Genomic DNA, 23604 nt, shown 5'->3' on the forward strand with positions numbered 1-23604 from the left:
GTAAAGCATTTTAACTTTTTTCTTTTCTTAAAAGAAATTAATTGATCATTAATTCTAGTATATTTGAGACTTTGGTATACTTTGCTTCTTAAGTAAATTTCCAAAGCTGCTTCTATGTTGTACATAAAGAGATTTCCCTAAATGTCTTGTTATGTTCAGCACGTGAATGTGGTTAGGAGAAAATGCTACCTGACTCATTTAATTAAGCATTCAATATATAAATAATTTTCCTAGTGATTATTTAATGGGCTTAGTAACTTTCACAAGTTACTAGCATTTGTCAAGTGTCACTTGCTCATGAGATTCTGTGGTATTATTTAACCCTCTTCCTCCTTCTCTTAGATTTCCAGGCCCTCCACCGATCAACAATGCAGCGCCCTCCTATACGTCATATTCACCCTCTCCGCAACCCGCTTATCCAAGTCCTGTGTCCACTTCCGTCACCCAACTGAACAGTCAGCTCAGTGCCATGCAGATTAACACCTATGGTACAGGCTTCATTATTATTATTATTATTCAGTGACTGCCTCAATTAATCATGATTATTTTCAAAGGGAAATAATTGCTTAATTTTTTTTAAAAAGACATAACCGACATCATATACAGAGGTAGTGTTCTGGAATTTTTATACACATCATCTGTGTATGTTGTTGTCATGTCCTGTTGAGTTAGAACTGACTCATAGCTGAAACTTTTCAAAGGCTGTAAATTGCATGAGAGGAGATTAGCCACGGTACAGCGAGTGTATTGGAACTGCCTATCTTGTAGTTGGCAATACAACTCCTTACTGTCTAGGCCACAAAAGCAGTGTATATATGACATTAATATTTTTGTTCTTTGGTCATATTATCATTTCCAGGGAGGACCCTCAGAATACCTTATGTTCAATACAAAACAATACATAATGGATGGCAAAAAAATGCTGACTTTATTAATACACATTTGAACAGTATCTGCAGAATTTTTTAAAATAATTTCCGTTTTGCTGCTGTTGAGAAGATACACAACAGAACGTACACCAATTCAGCAGTTTCTATATGTGTAATTCAGTGAATACAAGAGTAGTGTTGCCTATTATGGGGCCCCCAATTAGAAAATATAGTACCCTTTGTTTTACAGTGAATTCTAATTCTATGTTTAGGTTATGGAAAGAATGAAAATTCAACTGTTGTGAGAAAAGGGTATAATAGGGAAGAAACAATTACAGTACTGAGATTTAAATCAATAGAAAGACTGTTTATTCTTGGAGCCATATAAAGCTCAATAGCTGTGTGGCTGGCCATTAATTTTGATGGTGAATGGCTCTATATAACTTAAAACTAATTTTTTTTACATACTAGGAGAAAATCCTTCAGAATATTTTCTATCTTTACTGATTTCCAAATGGATATTATCTCCAAAGATGTATCTAAGTTTCGCTTAATTAGAGAAAGGGGGGAAAAATCATCTAGTTTCACAGCTATTCCCCAAATAATTAGAAAGCCTGTTAACATAACAGCCCATCCTTACTTCTTCTGCCTAGTTCTGAAGTCATTTGATCAAGTCATGCACAGGATGGACATAATTTTATATATTACCTGAGATTAATGTTTGATATTAAATAAAATTTTCTTCTATATAATTTCCCCTCTTTTGTAGCAAAAATAATTTTTTAAAAAAATTTATTTTATTTTATTATTTTTTGTGTTTGTACCATCAAATTGGATCTGACTGGTAAAGGAGGAGATTGCCCCTCCTTCTCCAGCAGAGCATCTGGTGGACTTGAACCACATGCCTCTGGGACCACAGTGCAGCTTCTTGCCACTGGGCCACCAAAGTTCCCTAAAAATAATTCTTTCATTAATGGCGTGCATCATGTAAAATTATGCGACTTGTGATACTACTAAAGTTATAAATTGCTTTTATCCTTTTAAAATTCTGCAAATACATAAAGCTGTTCCAAGAGCATAATTTTCTGAGGAAAGATTCTATCTTGGGGATAAAATACGTGATTTATAAGAGTGCCTCAACTCAAGGGCGTGCTGGCGACCTAGTTCATTGGGACTTGCTTTGTTAACCTCAAGGCTGTACCTCTCTGGAAGTTTGAACCCACCAGCAGCCTCGTGGGAGAAAAAGGGTCAGTCTCTGCCTCTGCAGTTTACAACCTTGGAAACCCATTGGGAAGTCACCTATGAGTTGGTTCTGATGCACTAATAGTAAGATAGAGTTGTATAGGTTTTTTTCTTTTTAACTTTATATGGTAAACTGTCCACATAGTGAACTTTATAGATGTTACAAAGTTGAGAGTTGACTTTTAAGTGGGCTACTGTCTTTCTCCCACAGGTTCAAGCATGGGTCCCCCTAGTCAGGGCCCCCCTGGCCCTCCATCGACAGCACAAATCCAGGGTCCACCTCGGCCTACACAGCCGTCCATTCTGCAGCCTGGATTGCAGGTCCTTCCTCCACCACCCACTGCACTAAATGGTCCTGGTCCCTCACCTTTGTCTCCACCAGTGCACAGGCCAGATGGGCTTGCTGGACCAGCTCCTCCAAACGCCCAGTACCAGCACCCACCTCCTCCAGGACAGCCCATGGGTGCAGGATATTCTCCACAGCAAGGTAAGGCTGGCTGGGTTCAAGACAAGGCTTTGGGTTCTTCTCTGTTACTAGATATCTGTCACTAACTTTTAAGGAATGGTGGGTACTTTTATTAGAACAGCAATAGCAAAGAAATGAGAAACCATATTTATAGATCCCTGTAGAAATAGAATACATTAAATAATTCAATAAATGAATTAAAAAATTAATATTTTTAAACTTTTTATTGTAGTTTGATAAATAGAATATATTTAATAAGGTGAAAAATGCAGCATAAAAACGCAGTCCCTGAGCCCTGTGTCTGGGGTTCATAATTACAGTCATTTATAGTTATTTCTTTCTAAAATTGTCTTCACGTAGCCAATTTTGGCCCTCCAATGCCTGGCACACAGCTGTCCTACCCAGGAGGCTTCCCCGGAGGCCCTGCACAGATGGCAGGCCCACCCCAGCCCCCAAAGAAGCTGGATCCAGACTCCATCCCCAGCCCAGTAAGTGCTCTTCTCATCCCATTAGTTCCTTTGACAAAAGTCCATCCTGCACTCTTTATCTAGTCTTTTATTTTAGAAGTTCAGATATGTTCCTTACTAGAGAAAGCTTATTTCCATGTATGTATGTTGTGTGTGTGTGTCACAGGGGTCTTCATGAGAGGAACAGTCTTTGTAGTTTTTGTGTGTATCGTGTGGTTTAATGATAATATCTGTTGATACTTGTAATTAGCAGTGATAGTATATGCTATAAAAATCTTATTTTGGGGATAACTAAGGAACAATCTTCCATAAGAGCTAGGGACAAATAGGGTAGAGGAACAATGTTTTTTTACATATCTAATAAATGTTTTTCTATAGTGAGATTGGCACAGGACAGGGCAGAATTTAGGGCTGTTATACATAGGGTCGCTATGAGTCGCAGGTGACTTAACAGCACATAACAACAACAACAACATCAAATGAAAAAGAAAACTCTATTCTACTGAAGTTATTTGCTTTAAGAAGCTATTCTTTATTCTGCTTTTACTAGGTTGTTCTGGATTATAAACAATTCCCAAATTTCAGTGGTCTACTACAGCAAAAATTCATCTGTCACTTAGGTTACACAGAGAAACTATACATACATATACAGCAACTGTAAGCTGATTTTAGGCTTGTATCCTTTATTGTTCTAGCATCTGTGGTGGAGGAGCATCTCTCTCCATTTTAGGACTTCTGTTTTCACAGCTGAGGGAAGAGGGGTAGGTACAGTGCTGGCAGAAACATACTTTGACCCAGATGTGGCACATGTCAAAACTACTCACACGCTGTTGACCAAAGCAAGTCATATGGCAAAATCCTAATCAGTGGGACAAAGGTTCATATTCCTGCACCACATAAAACTACAAGCCTCAGGGTGATGAGCAGGAATATGAAGTCCTTTTTGGAGCAGAAAGCGCTTGAGAGCTGGACAGTGAACAAGGCAGAAGAACTGATGCCTTTGAGTTGTGGTGCTGGAGAAGATTGCTGAATAGCCCATGGACTGCCAAAGAACAAAGAGTATATCCTAAAAAGTGTATGGCCAGTGTGTACCTTGGAGGCAAGGATGATGAAGTTTTGTTTTTCATACTTTGGTCATGTAGGTAGATGAGGCTATTCCTTGGGAAACGACTTCATGCTTGGAAAGATGCATGGTCAGCGAAGATCCCCAACAAGGTGGTTTGACACTGTAACTTCCGCAACGTCGTCTTGTATCTCAGAGATGGAGAAGATGCCACAGGATAGGGCAAGTTTCAGGTTAGATAATCATAAGGTCACTATGAATTGCACTCTACTCAAAGACAACTAACAACGACAATAGTTAACTTTGGGTTTTGCCTTTGTTCCGTACACAAGAAGCAGGAAAAGTTAGACATAGACCAAGGGAAACAAAGTGTCAGCTAAATTTTGCTGTATAACGAACCTACATAAGACTTGTATTATTTTTTTAATTTTTATTTTATTTTATTATATTTTGTGTGTGTACCATCAAATCGGGTCTAACTGGTACAGGAGGAGATTGCCCCTCCTTCTCCAACAGAGCATCTGGTGGATTTTAACTTGGTGCCTCTGGGATTGCAGTGCAGCTTCTTGCCACTAGGCCACCAGAGCTCCCTAAAACTTGTATTTTTTTATAACCATTTTTCATTACCTTTCATAAGTTAGAAGGTCACCTGAGCAGTTCTGCTACTCCAGGTTAGAATTGGTTGATTTTTTTCCTTGGGTTTTAGAGCATCTGGGCCCTGGATGTTGTTGTGTTGTTATGTGCCGTTGAGTCACTTGGGATTCATAGTGACCCTAGTACAACAGCTCAGGACCTTGCTATACCTTGAGCCAACCTCATTGTCTCTGACACACCTATCTCCGTTACCCATGTCAATCCATCTTATCCAGAGTCTTCCTCTCTTCCACTGTCCCTCCACTTTTCCAAGCATGATGTCTCTCTCCAAGGACTGGTCCCTCCTTACAGCATACCCAAAGTATGTCAGATGAAGCTAAAATCCTTGCCTCCGAGAAGCATGGTCTCACCCTTTCCAGGATGAACCTGTTTGTTCTCCTTGCAGTTCATGGTATATTCAGTACTCTTCTCCAGCCCCAACTCAAAGGCATCAATTCTTCTATCAATTATTCTTCTATCCTTAGTCATTGTCCAGCTCTCTGATGTATACCCAGTAATTGCAAAGATCATGGCCTGGATCAGGTACACCTTAATCCCTAGACTGACATCATTGCTCTTCATTCCTCTGGAGAAGTCCCTGACAGCAGATTTTCCCAGTGCAATTAATCTTTTTATTTCCTGGGTGTTGGCACCTAGAGTGTTGTTGTGAAGCCAAGCAAGCTGAAGTTAACAATTTCAGTCTCTTCACTGCCTGTCATGATGCGACCATTTGACCTACTAGTGAAAATCTTTGTTTTCTTGATGTTGAGCTTCAATCCACATTGAAGTCTACAGTCTTTGACCTGTAGCAAATGCCTCAGGTCCTCCTCAGTTTTGGCTGTCAAGGTTGTATTATCTGCATAATGCAGGTTGTCAATGAGTCTTCCTCCAATCCTGATGCCACATTCCTCCTCATAGAGCCCAGCCTCCAGAAAGATCTGTTCCGCATATAGATTAAAAAGGTGTGGAGATAGGACACATCCCTGGCATATAACTTTCCTGATTTTGAACCATGCAGTGTTTCTTTGCTCTGTTCTGACAGCGGTCTCCTGGTCCAAGTAGAGGTTTTGTGTAAGCACAATCAAATGTTCTGGGATTCCCGTTCTTCTCAGAGGTAGTCAAGTTTGTTGTGATCCACACAGTCAAATGCTTTTGCATAGTCAATGAAACACAGACATTCATCTGGTTCTCTCTGTTTTCAGCCAAGATCCATCTAAGATTAGCTATAATATCCCTAGTACCGTGGCTTCTTCTAAACCCAGCCTGCACATCTGACAGTTCTTTGTCGATGTCACTTTTGGATAATTTTCAGCAGAATCTGATTTGCGTATGATATTAATGATATTGTTGGATAATTTCAGCACTCTGTTGGGTCACCTTTCTTTGGAATGAGAGCAAATATGGATCTCTTCCAGTCAGTTGACCAGGTGGTTGTCCTCCAGGTCTCTTGACACAACTTGGTAACCACATCCAGGGAAGCGTCTGTTTGTTGAAATATGTCAATTGATATGCCATCAATTCCTGAGGCTTTGGTTTTTGCCAATTTCTTCATTGTGGCTTGAACTTTGAAATTCTTCTTTCATCACCACAGGCTCTTGTTTATACTTTGATTCATGAAATTCTTCTGTCAGTCTATTCTTTTTTGGTACTGTGATGCTGTATACTCCTTCCATCTTCTTTCAGTGCTTCCTAGATCATTTCATATTCTGCCCAAAACATTCTTAAGTATTGCAACTTGAGGTTTGAATTTGTTTTTCAGTTCCTTCAGCTTAAGAAATGCCAAGAGAGCTCAGCCTGTTTGATTTTCTGACTCCAGCTTTTTGCACATTTCATAATAATACTTTGTCTTCTCGCACTGCCCTTTGAAATCTTCTGTTTAGCTTCTTAATATCTTCCCTTTGCTTTGGCTTCACGGCACTCTAGTACTATATTCAGAATCTCATCTGACATCCATCTTGGTCTTTTCTTTCTCCTCTATCTTTGTAGTGACCTCTTTTGCATTCTTCATGGATGTAAGTCGTAGGTTTTTATTATTATTATAAGATTTATGATAAAATATGTTTTTGTAATTCATCCTACTAAGATTAGTAGCACGCTATGTGTAAGTCATCTCAGGTCAATGCTGTTCCAGATGCTTAGCCAGCTGTATAAATCCGTAACTTCTAATGTTAACCACTCCATCCATGCCCAAGTTTTTCAATTCTTCTCCAGCCCTGGGATCTGGTGATTTGCTAGAAGGTCTCCCAGAGACACAGACCCATCAGAGGAATGATTCATGTGACTGCAGGCTGGTATTGTAGAAACTGATGAGCAATGGGCCAGGATCCTATAGACTGTGAGTCATGGTGCAGCTGGATGGTGACAGTGGATGATGCAGCCTGGATGCTATGTCCACAAGAGAAGGTGCCTAGTGCAAAGGGCCTATGAGCTTATATAAACCTCTGGTAGGATGGGGCTTGTATCCCATACTAATCTTCTCTCCTTAGTATGTATAGTTGCCACTTCAGTACAAAATAATTAATGATTGGCTAGGAAAGACATCTAAATGATAAACCTTAGATACCCAGAAAATGGTAATGGTATACTATGTTGGGAATGAAACAAATTTGATGCTTTCAGGGCCTTTATTGATACTTATTGCCTTAAGTGCTTTTATGGCTTCAATTATTTCCTTTTCCATTTGAACAAATAATTATTTATATTGTGTTCATTTTTATTCACTATTAAAATGCTTAAAATAACATCTACAGACTTCTTGGTTAATTGTAGCTCGTTCTGTGATGTTTTACCTTCTGGATCTGAACTGTTGCTCTGGTGATATTCATGCTATATTATTATTGTCAGTTTTAATATTTATGTAGATGAGAGCTTTCTTTCCTTGGGTTTCTGATCTATTGAAATTTTGCCCCAAGACTTTCCCCCCCTTTTATCCTGCCTTAGTTACCTATAGAAGACCTACACAGATCTTGTCATTACCAATTACTATATACTTTCAAAACTGCACTTGAAAATTTCACTTTTCAAACCACCACATCCCATCTTCTTGTAGTATTATTTCAAGGTATTTCTAATTCTAATAATTCTTTAATGTTCTTGTTGTTTTTGTGTACCATCAAGTTGGATCCAATCCATAGATGGCCTTTCAGTGAATTTTCAGAGACAGTTAATCGCACGAGAGGAGATTGCCTATCCTTTCCACAGAGCCTCTGCTGGCCTTGAGCTGCATGCCTTCAGGATTCCAGTGCAGCTTTTCGCCATTTGGCCACTAGAACTCCCTAGTTGACCAAATTGTTGGATAAGTTTCTTCTTTCTCTGACTCAGTTTGCCTGTTGTTGTTATTGTTAGGTGCTGTCTAGTTGCCTGTAACTCATAGCAACTCTGTGTACAACGCCCTAAACCCTTCTCTATCCTGTGCCAATCTCATTGTCTCTGATAAACTTACCCTGATTACCCACGTCACCAAATCCATCTCATAGAGGGTCTTCCTCTCCTGCACTGTCCCTCCACCCTCCCAAGCATGATGTCCCTCTCCAAGGATTGGTCTCTCTTTGCAACATGTCCAAAATATGTCAGACGAAGCTTCAGAATCCTTGCCTCCAAGGAGTAGCCTGCTTTAACCTTCTCTAGGACAAACCTGTTCATTTTCTTAGTAGTCCATGTTATATTCAATACTTTTTTCCAACACCGCAGCTCAAAACATCAATTCTCCTTCTGTCATCTCTAGTCATTATACAGCTCTCTGATGCATAGTAAGTGATTGCAAAGACCATGGCTTGTATCAGGCACACCTTAGTCTCCAGACTGGCATCATTGCTCTTCAGTACTTTGGAGAGATTCCTAACAACAGACTTTCCCATCGCAATATGTTTTTTAATTTCCTGGCTACTGGTGCCAAGAGAGTTGATTGTGGAGCTGTTAACAATCTCAGTCTCTTCACCATCTATCATGATGCTGCCGATTGGCTCAGTGGTGAGAATCTTTGTTTTCTTGATATTGAGCCTCAATCAATTTTGAAGGCTACAGTCCTTGACCTTCTGCAGCAAGTGCTTGAGGTCCTCCTCAGTTTCAGCAAGCAGGGTTGTGTCATCTTTATAATGCAGATTGTTGATGAATCTTCCTCCAATCCTGATGCCACATTTCTCTTCATACAGCCCAGCCTCCTGGATAATCTATTCTGCATATAGATTGAAAATGTATGGAGATAGGACACATCCCTGGTATACACCCTTAACAATTTTGAACCATGCAGTGTTGCCTTACTCTGCTCTGTTCTAAAGACTGCCTCCTGGTCCAAGTACAGGTTTCACATTAGTATGATCAAGCTTTCTGCGATTCCCGTTCTTCTCAGAGTCAGCCACAGTTTGTTTTGATCCACACAGTCAAATACCTTTGCATAATCAATGAAACACAGATAGACATTCCTCTGGTATTCCCTGCTTTCAGCCCAGATCCATCTAATATTAGCTATAATATCCTTAATACCACTAACTACAATATCCCTCATACCAAGACACCTTCTAAAGCTAGCCTGCATTTCTGGAAGTTCTCTGCTGATGTGCTGTTCCATTCACTTTTGGATAATCTTCAGCAGAATCTTGCTTGCATGTGATATCAATGATGCTGTTTGATAATTTCTGCATTCTGTTGGATCACCTTTCTTTGGAATGGGAACAAATATAGATCTCTTCCAGTCAGTTGGCCAAGTTGTTGTCCTCCAGTTTTCTTGACACAACTTGGTGAGCACATCTAGGGCAGCATCTGTTAGTTGAAATACATCAATTGTTATACCATCAATTTCCTGGCACCTTATTTTTTGCCAGTTCTTTCAAAGCAGCTTGAACTTCTTCATCACCATAGCCTCTTGCTCATATGTTGTTTGAGGAAATTCTTCTTGTCTGTCAATTCCTTTCAGTATAATGACTGTATACTCTTCCCATCTTCTGTTAATACTTCCTGGATCATTTAATATTCTGCCCAAAGCATCCTTAAGTTTTGCAACTCAAGGTTTGAATTTGTTCTTCAGGTCCTTAACTTAAGAAATACTGAGCAAGTTCTGCCCTTCTGATTTTCTGACTCCATCTCTTTGCACATTTCATTGTAATACTTTACTTTGTCTTCCCATGCCACCTTTTGAAATCTGCTGTTCAGCTCTTTAATATCTTGATTTCTTTTCTCTGCTTTGGCTTCTCAGCTCTCAAGTAAAATATTGAGTCTCTTCTAACATTTATTTTGGTCTTTTCTCCCTCCTCTGTCTTTGTAACGACCTTTTGCTCTCTTCATGGATGATATATTTTTATTTCTCTTAATCCAGTTTAGATTCCATGATAGTATTTAACCTTGACATCTAGTATCCTATACCCTCGACTCTTTTGTCTCTTTCTGTCCTCTGAATTTACCTTTTAAAGTCCCATTGCTGGGAAAGATCTCCAGGAATATGGAAAGACAGGGTAATGGTGGGCATAGTTAAATGATGATTAATTTTGTAAAACATGAATGGAAATGATTATAACAAAATTATAAACAAAATTTGAATGAAGGATAATGTGAAACACAATGTATACGAACTATGTAAGTAAACCAATATAAAATATTTTAAAAAAACAAACAACAAAATCAACAAACAACCCTACCAGAAATTTTAAAAAGCCCCATTTGTGGTTAAACTATTTCTCCACTTGTTCCTAGCCAACACTTGGGAAGTGAAATGTAACTTATGAAAAATGCACACCATTTTGTCCGTAGTCTCATTTTCAGTAAGTGACCATTAAATATGGGTTAACCTTTAGTGATAAAATTATAAAACCTGGCCACATGTGACAGTCACTTGATGAACTTTTAAAAATACTGATTCATTTCCATCTCTAAATTTCATTTTAATGAAACTGAGCTATAGACTAGACGTTGGAATTTTTTTAAACTCTTCAAATTCTTTTTAAAAAATTCTCCTGGATTTCCTGTTGCTCCTCTTACTCCTCCTTATGTCCTCATACAATTGTGGGATTTTGTCCTTTTTTAGTATGCTGTCTAATCAACCCCTTATTGGGCACTTGCATTTTAAAAATCATCTTTGATGATTCTATAGCAGATAATGAAGACCATCATCTAAGTTCAGTGTCTTTGACATTTTCCTATAGTTTTTATTTATTCTCTTCCAACTCCCTATCTCACTTTTCCTTGCTGAATTTTGGATTGCTCTTATCCAATTGAGAAAGTAGAATGTATGTAAAGGAAACCTCTGCTTGCTCTAATCCCCTATCTCCCAGCATATTTATGTGTTTGTTTATCTCCCTTTCTTCCTATTGCTCTGGGTAGGTTTTCCATATTCCTAACCAAAGCCTCAACTTGTTCCCTAAATTCCACACCTTCTTGTCTCTTTCGAGCAAACCTCTTATCTTTTCTGCATTATCTGTATTCATTTGGATATATACTTTAACATCTCTCTGTCTTGATCATTTCCAATAAGATAATACTTTGAACTCTCCCCAGATCTCTCTCATTTCCTTTTCTGTTTCTTTGCTCTCTTTAACAAGAAAAAAAAAAGAAGAAAAATCCATATTTCCTATACCTGCTATCTCCATTTAATTGCCTCCCATTCCTCTTGAGACTGCTTTAGTTTAGATTCCATCAGTACATCCCACCAGTACTCTTGGTCCAAGTCACTGATGAACTTCTATTACTAAAGCTGAGTCTCAGATTTTATCAGTTTATGTTTATCAGGAGCAATTTGACACAATTGTTCAAATCCTTTTTAAAAACACTTTATAGTTGGTTTTTGGGAGAACTACATTGGAGGCAAATAAAGCTTCATCTCATATACTTTGAGAATGTTGCTAGGGGAGGCTATTCCTTAGAGAGGGACATAATGCTTAGAAAGAGGAGAGGAAGACCTTCAACTAGGTGGACTGACATAGCGGCTGAAGCAATGGGCTTGAGTGTGTCAAAGATGATGATGATGGCACAAGATAGGACAGGGTTCAAAGCTGTTATTCATAGGATCACTCTGGGTCATACTTGACTCACTGGCACTTAATAACAATGACACCAACACCTTGTCATTTTAGTTTCTATTAACCCCACTGATGGCTTTTTCATGTCTCTGTTGTTGGATCCATCTCATCTTTTGATCATTTGTTATATATTGTTGTTGTGTGCCGTCGAGTTGCCTTCAACTCATAACAAACCTATGTACTATAGCTCTGTAACCTGCCCTATTGTGAGCTTGTCTTACTGACTCTGACACACCCACCCCCGTTACCCAGTTACTGTGTCAATTCATCTCATCTTGGGTCCTCCTCTCTTGCACTGTCCCTCCATCCTTCCCAGAATGATGTCCTTCTCAAAGGACAGGTCCCTCCTGGCCATGTGCCCAAAGTATGTGAGACAGAGCTTCAAAATCCTAGCCTCCAAGGAGAAACTCAGTTTTGCCCTCTCCAAGACAGACTTTTTTTGTTCTCTTGGTGGTCCATGGTATGTTCAATACTCTTCTTCAGCACCACAACTCAAAATGCATCTTCTGTTATCCTTAATCATTGACCAGCTGTCTAATGTATAACAACTAATTGCAATGATCATGACCTGGATCAGGTGCACCGTACTCCCTAGACTGATATCATTACTCTTTAGAACTTTGGAGGGGTCCCTGATAGCCAACTTTACCAATGCAATTCATCTTTTGATTATGAGTATCTCAATATTTAGACCTTTTTCTGAAATCATCACTTATTCTTTAGATCAGCAGTATTCAAAATGCATTCCCAGGATGGCATAGTCAACGGGAGCTTGTTAGAAATTTATATCCTCAGATCCCATATCAAGTGAAAACCAAACTAGTTACCATCAAGTCAGTTCTGACTCATGATGACCCTTTATGATACAGAGCAGGACTGTCCATAGTATTTTCAATGGCTGTGTTATTTCAGACATAGATTGTCAACCTTCTGTGGTGCTTCTGAATGGAGTCGAACCACCGTCTTCAGCACTTAGCCATCTGATCCACTAAGAGTCTCCCAGGCCTCATCTCAGACCTTCTAAATTAGAATGTCTGGGAGTGGGGCCTTAGAATCTGTGTTTAACATACTCTCCGGATGTTCCTTAGGAACAGTGAGGTTTAAGAAGGATCAATTGAGGGGATTTTGTCCATTCTCCTAGCTTTAAATGAGAACACAGATATTTATGGTCTTTTCCTCCTGCAGTCCAGTTTCCACTCTCATCTGTCTGGTTTCTCTGGTTAAAACGAGGAGGGAGGAGGGTGAATCCCAAACTTAGATTCATCTTTGATTCTCTCTTTAATTCACTTATATTGAACCGTTGAGCTAGTCTTACTGACCTGCCTACTGTGGTTCTAGCCTAGACCATGTTGGCATGACTAATTTCCCCCCTTTTTTTTTACATCCCCAATTTCTCTTATATAGTATCATTGATACATTTTTTAGCAGAGAAATAGGTCTGCAGATTGGAGGACAAAACAGAAATATTGCTTCTTTTGATATTTGTACATTAGATAAAACAAAGAATGTCTTATATTGTTTATTTTGTCTTTAAACATAGGCTTAGAGGAAATCTTGAAAACCAAATTAATGTGATTGAAAAGAATTTGAGGAGAAAAGATAAGATTTCCTTAGGCTATATATTAAAACTAGTTTTTTCGGAATGTAATGACTTTTAGTCCTTTGGAATTTATTTTGTTAAAGTTCTTTTACTTATTTTTCTTATCAGGATCTCGAGTGTGTGTGTGTGTGTGTGTGTGTGTGTGTGTATACCTGTGGTGTCTTCTAAATAAATAAAGTTCTTTGCAGGGTCAGTATTACAAAATAGAATTTGAGAATCAGCTTGTTCTAAAATTGTGAAAATAAACAAAATGAGATGAAGATAATTATAGATTCCCAGTGAAAATTTGACATGAAATGAACTGAAAGGATTCAGAAAAGCCTGTTAGTTTTCTTGAATATTTGAAATAATCTTAACTTGGTTTAACTTACTCTTGATGTCTTACTTAACAGATCCAAGTAATTGAGAATGACAGAGCCACACGAGGGGGACAAGTCTATATGACCAACACCAGAGGCCAAGTTCCTCCCCTGGTCACTACAGATTTTATGGTACAAGACCAAGGTATTTACTTTCAATTGTATTTTTGGTTGACCTTTCTAAATTTCTGACAATTTTTAAAAAGCATGTTCCTTGACAACTAATAGTACTGTCATTGGTGGAGAACCCGTTATAGCTGATGGTAAGGTCTGTTTCACCTTTAATCATGCAAGTACTAAAAAGATCCTTCCAATAGAATTCTGCTCTCTGCCTGTAGAAGTCTAGAGCTTCTGTGATTTTTAATGCAAAATATCAGTCAGTTTAAGAAAATTTTCCCTTTTAATTCATGCTGTGTGAGATAAAATTCCAATCACGTCAGTTATAACTCATGATGACTCCATAGATGCAGAGTTTGTGGTGTGACCTTTTAAAAGCAGTCATCCCTTCCTCCTTCTTTACCTCTGAGTCAATTCTAACTACCACCTTTTCCCTTACCAGCTATGCCCTTAACCATTAGCACCACCAGGGGTTCGGTTGATGTTTTGCTTTCTTGTAATACACTCTCACCACCTTAGAGACCTGGCAGAATAGCAATTCAAGACCAAGCAATGAAGAAGTCAGTAGACCTGGTTCTGGTCCAGTGACATTTATCCTTGGGTGAGACTTAGTCATCCCTCTTAGACCCCTCATGATGTTTCCTAAAATGTGAGGACCAAACCTGCTCTACAGAGCCCGTGTAAGAATTGGAGCTGATGCCATGTGTACATTAGATTATAGGATTGTACAACCCCACTTTTTTGGATCATGGAGAAAGTTTACTAATAGGTAAATACATTACTTGGAAGTATGTTTAAAATATTTATATATCTTAGGGAGGATGTTTTCTAAGCAAATTTTAAGTGCAATTCTTTAATGTTCCAGGGAACGCGAGTCCTCGATACATCCGTTGCACAACATACTGTTTCCCATGCACGTCAGATATGGCCAAGCAAGCTCAGATCCCATTAGCTGCTGTCATCAAACCCTTTGCCACAATTCCGTCAAATGAGGTAAGAATAACACGTAATGGTGACTAAGTAACCTAATTACTAAGTAGTTCCTTAATCATTATTATCTGCAGCAGGATTCAGTTTACATTCAGGCACTGGAGTATACTTATATAATACAGAAACATCTATGTGTTCCATTTATTAGCATAACAAATATCTGAAAGGCATATCTTTTTGCAATAATTTACATTAGATGCTGATTAACTAAGTTACACTTTGGCCCGGAGCTCTGATGGTTTAGTGTTAAGGAGATGTGCTGACAGCCTGAAGGCACACCGTTAGACTCTACCAGTTGCTTCAAAAGATCAGCAGACTTCTCTTAACTGTCTCTGAAAACTTATTGGAGGGGCAGCTATGAGTTGGTTCTAATTTGATGATTTATAACAACAACAGTGTAAGAAATTGAAGATGTCACACAGTGACAGATGCCAAAGACTCTCTCCTGCGGCCCTTATATTCTATATTCTAGTTTGATTTTCCTGTCTTTTACTGGCTATTAATTTTTCGAATATGTATTCCCCCCACAAGGTCTGGCTCCTCCTGACAACATTCCTAAAGTGTATGAGATAAACAAACTCTCACAAATTTTGCTTCTTCCTTTGGACCATCCTTGCTTATATGTTATGAATCCCACTTGGTCATGAAGAATTTTTTTTATGTGCTTTTGTATTCTATTGGTTAGGATTTTATTAAGGATTTTTTCTTAGTAATAGTTTTGCCTGGTTTTTATATTAGGGTTATACTTGCTTCATAGACTCTGGAGTGTTCCTTCTTTTTCTATTTTTTTTTAAATACTTTAAGAAGAATTAATGCTAGATCTCTGAATGCTTGGTAGAATTGAGCTGTGAAGCCATCTGGTCAGGACTTTTCTTATGGGAAATTCTTTCGATTTTTGCTTCTGAGGAGTACCCTGGCTGTATTCCTTCTAGGGCTTTCACATGCAGGTGTTGTTGCAGCAAGGTGATTGAAATTTTAGGTAGAATTTTACCTTTTAAGGTAAGATAAACAATAAAATATAAACATTGACTGAGTTTTGTTGAATGCATATACATGTCTATGCCAAACTTCCATCAAGACGTAGAACAACATTCTTACTCCAGAGAGAGTGATTTCCTAATAATTGCCTAGAGAGCAGGAAATGGAACAGCAGGGCCTTGAGTGTCTTTCTGGCTAGAGGGAGTGAGAATAGCACAGCCCCTCACTGCCCCAAAGCAGAAACCTGAAAAAGAGCACATAGCTCAGCCCCATAGTGCCTCTAGAACCACAAGGGGTTAATTTATTCATTATTAACTCACAGACTTTACTCACAGTTGTGGTATTGAGAGTTGGGGAGGCAGTTCAAGTTTAGGTTTTAGTCTAGCAGTCCCAAGCTGGATTGACAGCAAAACAACAATCCTTAATTAGTAAAAAATCCTGGTTTCAGTCCATCAACACTAATTCAAGAAGCCTCTGGTTTCCTCAGTGACTCAGAAAGGTTTGCCTCAGAGCAGTCATAAATCAGCTTCTCCTTCAAGCATCTGGTAAGAATAGCAAAAATCTTTAACTGTGACCTTTATCTCAGGGCTCCTCTGGTTACACTTTGCTATAATTTCTCCAAAGAAATGCTAAAGTCTCTCCAACACCATCACCAGGGACTCACCACTAGGGTCTCACTCTGGTCTCACTCTCACCAGGGTTTTTCCTAGTCTTCCTCAAGTCTTGGTGCTCAGTGTGGAAAGCACTCTATTCTCTCTCTTGCTCTCATCCTCTTCTCACAGTTGTTGATGATTTGCAGGGCTATTTGTCTGCAGTTAAGGTAGCTAGAAACCAGAAGAAGCTAAGGTAATGGCTTAAAAAAAAGGCTAACTTTAGACTCATGGGAGTCTTTGCATGCCTTTCATTGCAAGACTCCACACTCCCTTCAATATGTGTCTCATATATATGTCTGTATACATCTATCTCATATATATATATGTCTCATATATCTCACATATACATACCTCATATATACATATCTCATATCTGTATATATATGTGTGTGTGTGTATCTGTCTGTCTATCTATCTATCTGGTAAAGCAAATAGTTGTAGGAATATTAAGAGTGGAATGCGACACTTCTTTAATCTCATCACAGTTTTAGGATTCCCCCTGTAATATGGCCTTGAATAGCTTTTATCTCACTAGAGATAGAAGGGTAGGAAAGGAAGCCAAGATGAGAGGAGACCCTTAGTACCTCCTAGAGAAATCACGAGGAGTGGAGCTCATCATCTTGGACCCATGCCCATGCTGGAGAAGCTCCCTGAGAGTGGAAAGACCAGATGCATGACAGTCTTCAGGAATGCTGGATCTACAAATGCTGAAGGAAACAAGGACTTAACTCCATCACCAATAGAAAATGTTTCTTCCCCTAGAATTGGCATCCTGAATTTGGCTAAACTCTAAGAGAATAAATTTCTGTTAGAGCTATCCACTGTGGTATCTATGTCATAGCAGCACTAAGACACCGTGGCAGCCACTCATGGGTAACCCTCATCATGATTTTCAAGACTGCAAATCCATCTTCCCCCCCATGGAGCAACTGGTAGATTTGAACTTAGGGCCTTTTCAGTTAGTAGCCAAATATGTAACGCACTTGTAAATGGTAGCATCTAGGTACCAAGTATACAATTGTTCACGTTTTCTGTATGTTTGAACATTTTTTTAAAAAATATTTCAAGCATACTTCCAGTTTAATTATTCTTTAAAAGACAAACACACATGCATATTTTACAAAGTTAGGATCTCTTTGTCCATAACTATTGGTCGACCTTATTATAAATAAGGATTTTAGAGAGGAGTTTATGAGCACTGTCATATTTTTATGAAAATAATGCATGTTACACTGTTTTTGCAAACCACATAACCTCTTCCTCTTTATTTATACACAATCTTAGTTTTCTAATGCGACTATTTGAGATAAAGAACTCTGGTCAATTAGTGGTATGGAGTTTCACTGCCAACCCAAAGATGGGCAGTTCAAGTCCACTGGCTGCTCCATGAGAATAAAATATGCTGTCTCCTCCCATGAGATTTACAGTCTCTGAAAACCTCCTGGAGGGTCAGCTATGAGTTGGTTTCCACCCAATGGTGCATAACAACAATAACGTTTGAGATACCATAAGTGAATGACTTTAATAATCAGTCATTTAGTCTTTTGACGTTTAAGATACTAGACTTTAGTCCAAATTTAGGGTATTGACTCTAGAAGGCCTTGACTCTCTTTGTGTTCTAGGATATTTTCAGTACAGGAGCTTAAGTTCTTCTGTGAGAGTTATACTGAGGTTTCCCCCTCTCTACTTGCTTTTCTCTTCTTTTATCTCTTGTGAGGTAAAAGGTATTAAAGCCACATCCCAATGAAGCTCTTCTTACATCGAAATCAAGGCTCATGCCATGGGATATTGCAATTGCTTTTCATCCTTAATCTTTATACAGCTGATTGGCTTATCAGATCATGGAAGACCTTTACAGCCTTCCACATAACATCCTTATGTACAAGTGTTTTGTAGTGATACAGCTCAATCTATGCCATTCACTATAAGCTTTATATGCATGTGTGCATTATTTATGTGAGTGCGTTGTATGAGGAAATATTCCGTAAACTAAATTACCCGGGACATCAAATAAGAAACATAGGTTTGTTGTGTTTTTGTGTTTTTTTTTTTTAAATAAAACCAAAGAACCACCAATTAAAAAAAAACAAACACTGTAAAATGGATAGGTATGCATTATTTTTAAATATGTTGACTTCATATGAATTCATATTACTTTATAATATTTTGTACATTTTAAGAAAATCAGTTGATTTTCAATAAGTAAAGCATAGCATTCAAAAGTTGAAAAGAGTAAGTACACAAAGAGAACTAATTCCTTTTTCCTTTTGTGGTTTCCTGTAGAAATAGATTTCATATTGCCAGTATGTAACTCTCTATCTTAAAAAAACAGTAGTAGGTATATAGAAGCATTATCTTTTGGTATGCATAATCTTTTGCACATTCTTACATTCACTTTATTTGTCTGGATCATCTTTATTGTTTCTTGACATACTGAGCTGCTTCATTCTTTATTAACAACTTTGTGGCATGATATTGAGGTCATCTGTGGTTCACTGGTAAAATCTTACCTTCTGTGAGGAAGACCTGGGTTCGATTCCAAGCCAGTGCACTTTCTGTGCAGCTGTCATTCATGTCAGTGACCGCTTGTGTTATTACTGTAATGCTAAACAGTTTGCAGTGGTGCTTCTAGACTAAAAGGAAAGGGCTGGGAATCTACTTGCAAGATTCTGCTTTAAAATCTCGATTCTAACAGTCTGATGATGGGATTGCTTGAGACTTGGCATGTTGTGTCCAGCTGTGCATTAAGTTGCAATAAGCAAGGCATCAACTCCACCTCAGCCATATACAACACTATGTATTCATAACACGAAATATTTTGACAGGCTATATCAATTTTAATCTGAATTCTGATGGCCCCTTGATAAGAAATTACACTACCAATTCAAAAGCACATTGTTTTAATCCACCCTAGAACCAATGGCATATATGGGTTTCAGAAATGTGAATTCTAAAAAATGGAGAAAATATATTAACATAAATATGCCTGGGAAAATGTTGTATCAAATCTTTGACTCCTTCAGAAAAGTAGGATTGTTGTAGATGCACACTTTCCATGTTAGACATGTCTGCGCTGTCTGACCCTTTTTAGAGTGATCTGTTATTTTTATAATCAGGAGATAGTAGTATTTATATTTTGAAAGAAATCCATAACATATATAAAATAACCTTTTGTTCAAGGCAGCTAATCAGTGTATCAGTTAGGAATATATGAAACTATTCATAGTGAACGGTGTCAATTTTGAGTACATATCCTTCATGGCAGTATATTTGCACAGTTTTCAATTACACGGTAGTAAAATTCTCTCCTTTCTGCCCCCTCCCCATGGGACAGCTGAGCGGGGTCAAGTGTGCATGGAGCACAGCAAAACCCCACAGTTGTTCATACCCAAAGACCGTGCCTGTAAACACCTCACTATCATCATTTGGCATTTACCATGAAATTATTCCATTACAAATTTCTAAAAATCTTGGCATTTAATTTTTTTAATAAAAAAATGCTTTTGACTGTTAGCACAAACCTCACACTCCAACTGCCATCACCCAAAGCGTATACTGATTGGTTTCTATTTTCCAAAGCTGCTTATGTTTTAACCACGTGCTGTCTACCTACAGTCAAGTGGTTTTCCTTTAGTGAAAACTTGGGCTCCCTACTTATCTCTGTATTTCCCAGGTAATAAACAAATAAAATGAGAGCAAGAACTTATTTTTGGAATATGACTTAATGAGAAACTCGTCTTCAGAAGCAATATTATGTGCTCTTTTAATATTACTTGAGATTCTACATGTTGTTGTTGTTATGTGCCATCGAGTCATTTGCGACTCATAGCGACCCTATGTACAACAGCCTTAAACCGTGCTCTATCCTTTGCCAGTCTCATTGCCTCTGACACACCCATCCCGAGTACCCCAGTCACTGAATCAATCCACCTCATAGAGGGTCTTCCCCTCCTGCGCTGTCCCTTTACTCTACCCAGCATGATGTCCCTCTCTAAAGACCTGTCTCTCCTTACAACGTGTCCAAAGTATGTCAGACGAAGCCCCAGAATCCTTGCCTCCAAGGAGCAGCCTGGTTTAATCCTCCCTATGATGAATCTGTTTGTTTTCTTGGCAGTCCATGGTACATTCAATACTCTTCTCCAGCACCACAGACTTGTCCGATAAATACATGTTTCCATTACTCTGACTTCTGTTCTATCTCTTTTCAAAAAGCCCTCTTTTTTACCCTTAAATAGTCAGTGAATAGGATTACTCTCAGTATACCTGGCCTTCAAACCAGATTAGTCATTAATCAGAATAGACATGATTTTTTTTTGTTTGTTTGGATGATGTGGAAATGGAAAAGGAACAACAACAGGTAGAAGATCTGGAGTGGGAAAATCAGAACAAGTGTAGTAATGAGCACATTGGATTAATGTCAGGATTGTAGACATTCAAAGGAGCAAGATTGTTTCCAGTTCTTCTGATTCAGAGATATGGTTGATATGCCAGACTCGTGTCGCCCTTGTGTTCTAAGAGGGAGATTAAGTTTTTTGTCAAGTGTTGATCAATTATTTTTCCCATTCTAGGTATCATTCTGTTGCACACACATTTTATAAATTTGGGTAAATTTCAATTTCATTTCATTGGCCATGGTCAATCTTGGAAGAACCAAGTTGAGCCTTAGAATATATTATGGGTGGATGGTCTCCTCCCTTAAATATTTACCATCTTTGAAACAAAGGTGCAGGGTTACTGAGCCAGAGTCAAATCAATGGTAATGTTGTTAAGTACAGTCAAGTTGAGTATGACTCGTAGAGACCTCATGAACCACAGGTCTAGACCATGTTCTGTCCTGTGCTGTGCTTTATTATCTCTGATACACTTGATCCCATTGCAGCACACACTGTGTCAGTCCATTTCATTGACTTCCTCTCCTTAAGTGACCTTTCCAGGATTACTGTCCTTATTTAAGAAATAGCTTCTCCTAACAACATACCCAAACATCACCATTCTTTCTTCCAAAGAGCACTGCATTTTCTCCAGGACATATCTGTTTGCTCTTTTGACAGTCCAAAAAGGGAAACTCAGCACTCATTTATTCAGTTTGCAAGCCAGAAACTAAGATTCAACAGCTATAGTTAACTAATAAAAAATTAAGAGAGCTCTGGTGGCCTAATTGCTAAGGAGTTGTGCTGTCAAGCCAAAGACAGGTGGTTCAAATCTACCAGCTACTTCATAGGAGAAAGGAGTTCAATCTCCTGTATGATTTATAACCTTTGAAAACCTACTAGAGGGTCAGCTATGAGTTGGTTTTGAGATAGTGGCACTTAATAACAACAATAGAGAATAAGGATCATGATGATTTTACATATCCGTAGTTCAAGAGGTTTCTAAACTTGCAAATGTGTTATATCTGTATAGATACAACAACAACAATGTTTACAAACAAAAGGTTTAAAATCGTTTTATTAAAGGCAAGTGGATGTTTTCTCTATATGAAGAGCATTTTAGACTATTTTACTGTAAATGGTTTATTTCTATGTGTAATATTCACCTAATATTGCTATTAGTATTATAATTATTTTAAGAGCTTTCTTCTAAGAGAGAGATCCTAAGATGGTATCTACCCAAAAAGATTACTTTAGTACCATTTAAAAAAATTGTTTCCATTGTTTGACAGAACCATTTTAATCTTGCCATTGTGTTAGCAACCGCCTATAAAAATAAACCTAACCCGAGCAGTTATGATCAGAGAATGTTCCTTGTGAGCATTTGTTTTGGAGATGGATACTATTTCCAAGATCCTATCTGTGTCATCATTGCTGAACATTTCATATTGCTTAGTATGTCTTTTTCTTTTTTGTATGAGTTTTAAGTGAAACTTAGTACTACATTAAATATAATTAGCTATTAGTATTTATTCAGGAAGAATAATGGTTAGAGTGTAAACTGTTTAATAACCTGCATTATTTTTGTCAATTATTTTGTTTTTTATGCTATAATTTAAGAAGTAAGGCAGACATGATATAGATATCTTACAAAAAGGACTAAAGATTATGTGCAACTTGATTTTGTATCTTCTTTCTCTAAAAATAAGAAATGCTTACATTGTGGATAATTATAGATGCCGTTAAATAATTTCACCTATAAACCAGATGGTACATGCTTTTACTCCATCTGTGACTGCATTTGGGAATATCTGTGTATCTGTTTTAGATTACAAATTGATATAATAGTCAAAGTAATTTCCTTACTGACTGAATTAGTTTAGGGAAAATATGTTTTTACTCAAGACTCTAAATTTAATTTCTTTTGTAATCATTTACTTTCTCTGTTCAACTCTGTAAACTGAGTTGAACTTTAAGGATATGGAAAATTACTAGGCCATTTACTGTGAACTAAAATTTACAAACAATTTGAGATGTAGAGCTAATTTTAATGAAATATTAAAGTACTGAGAAGCAATGATGTGACTCCAGAGACTAAGGTGCGCTTGATCCAGGCCATAGTCTTCACAGTTACTTGCTATACATCAGAAAGCTGGACAGTGACTAAGCATGACAGAATAAGAATTGATGCCTTTGAGTTGTGCTGGAAAAGAGAGTTGAACATGCCATGGACCACCAAAAAATCAAATAAGTCTTGAAGAGAATGTCTCATTGGAGGCTAGGATTTTGAAGCTCTGTCTCACACATACTTCAGACATGTGGCCAGGAGGGATCGGTCCTTGAAGGACATCATGCTGGAAGGGTGGAGGGACAGTGCAGGAGAGGAAGACCCCAGAACAGATGGGTTGATACAGTAACTGGGGTAATGGGGCTAGGTGTGTTGGAGTCAGTGAGACTGGCTCAGGACAGGTCAGGTTTCAGAGCTGTTGTACATAGGGTCGCTATGAGTCGCAGGCAACTCAATGGCACATAACACCAACAACAACAGCTAATGGAATAATCTTGTTCTATGGAGTTTAGTTTCTGGTAAATTTTCACCTGACTTATAACACAAAAACTATAGAAGCTTATTCTATAATAAATATTATTTAATTGTTAGTATGCTATTAGATTCAGAAGTACAACATCGTGAGTGACAGGATCATATCCATACGCTTACAAGGAAGTCCAGTAAATACCACTATCATTCAGATATATGCACCAACAACCAGAGCCAAAGAAGAAGGAATA

At 38.1% G+C, this 23604-nt stretch overlaps 1 protein-coding gene across 1 annotated transcript in view; it reads left to right on the forward strand.

Annotated features, from left to right (window-relative positions):
• Positions 1-23604, forward strand: part of SEC24D (SEC24 family member D) — a 130669-nt gene that overhangs the window by 25463 nt on the left and 81602 nt on the right. The window contains exons 4-8 of the mRNA XM_006881066.1: positions 343-488; positions 2323-2598; positions 2938-3065; positions 13740-13851; positions 14689-14816. Coding sequence (XP_006881128.1) covers positions 343-488; positions 2323-2598; positions 2938-3065; positions 13740-13851; positions 14689-14816 — 790 coding nt within the window. The remainder of the gene's footprint in view (positions 1-342; positions 489-2322; positions 2599-2937; positions 3066-13739; positions 13852-14688; positions 14817-23604) is intronic.

The sequence above is a fragment of the Elephantulus edwardii genome, unplaced genomic scaffold (assembly GCF_000299155.1).
Source record: "Elephantulus edwardii isolate Elephantulus edwardi_28Jun2011 unplaced genomic scaffold, EleEdw1.0 scaffold00012, whole genome shotgun sequence".
Lineage (NCBI taxonomy): Eukaryota > Metazoa > Chordata > Mammalia > Macroscelidea > Macroscelididae > Elephantulus > Elephantulus edwardii.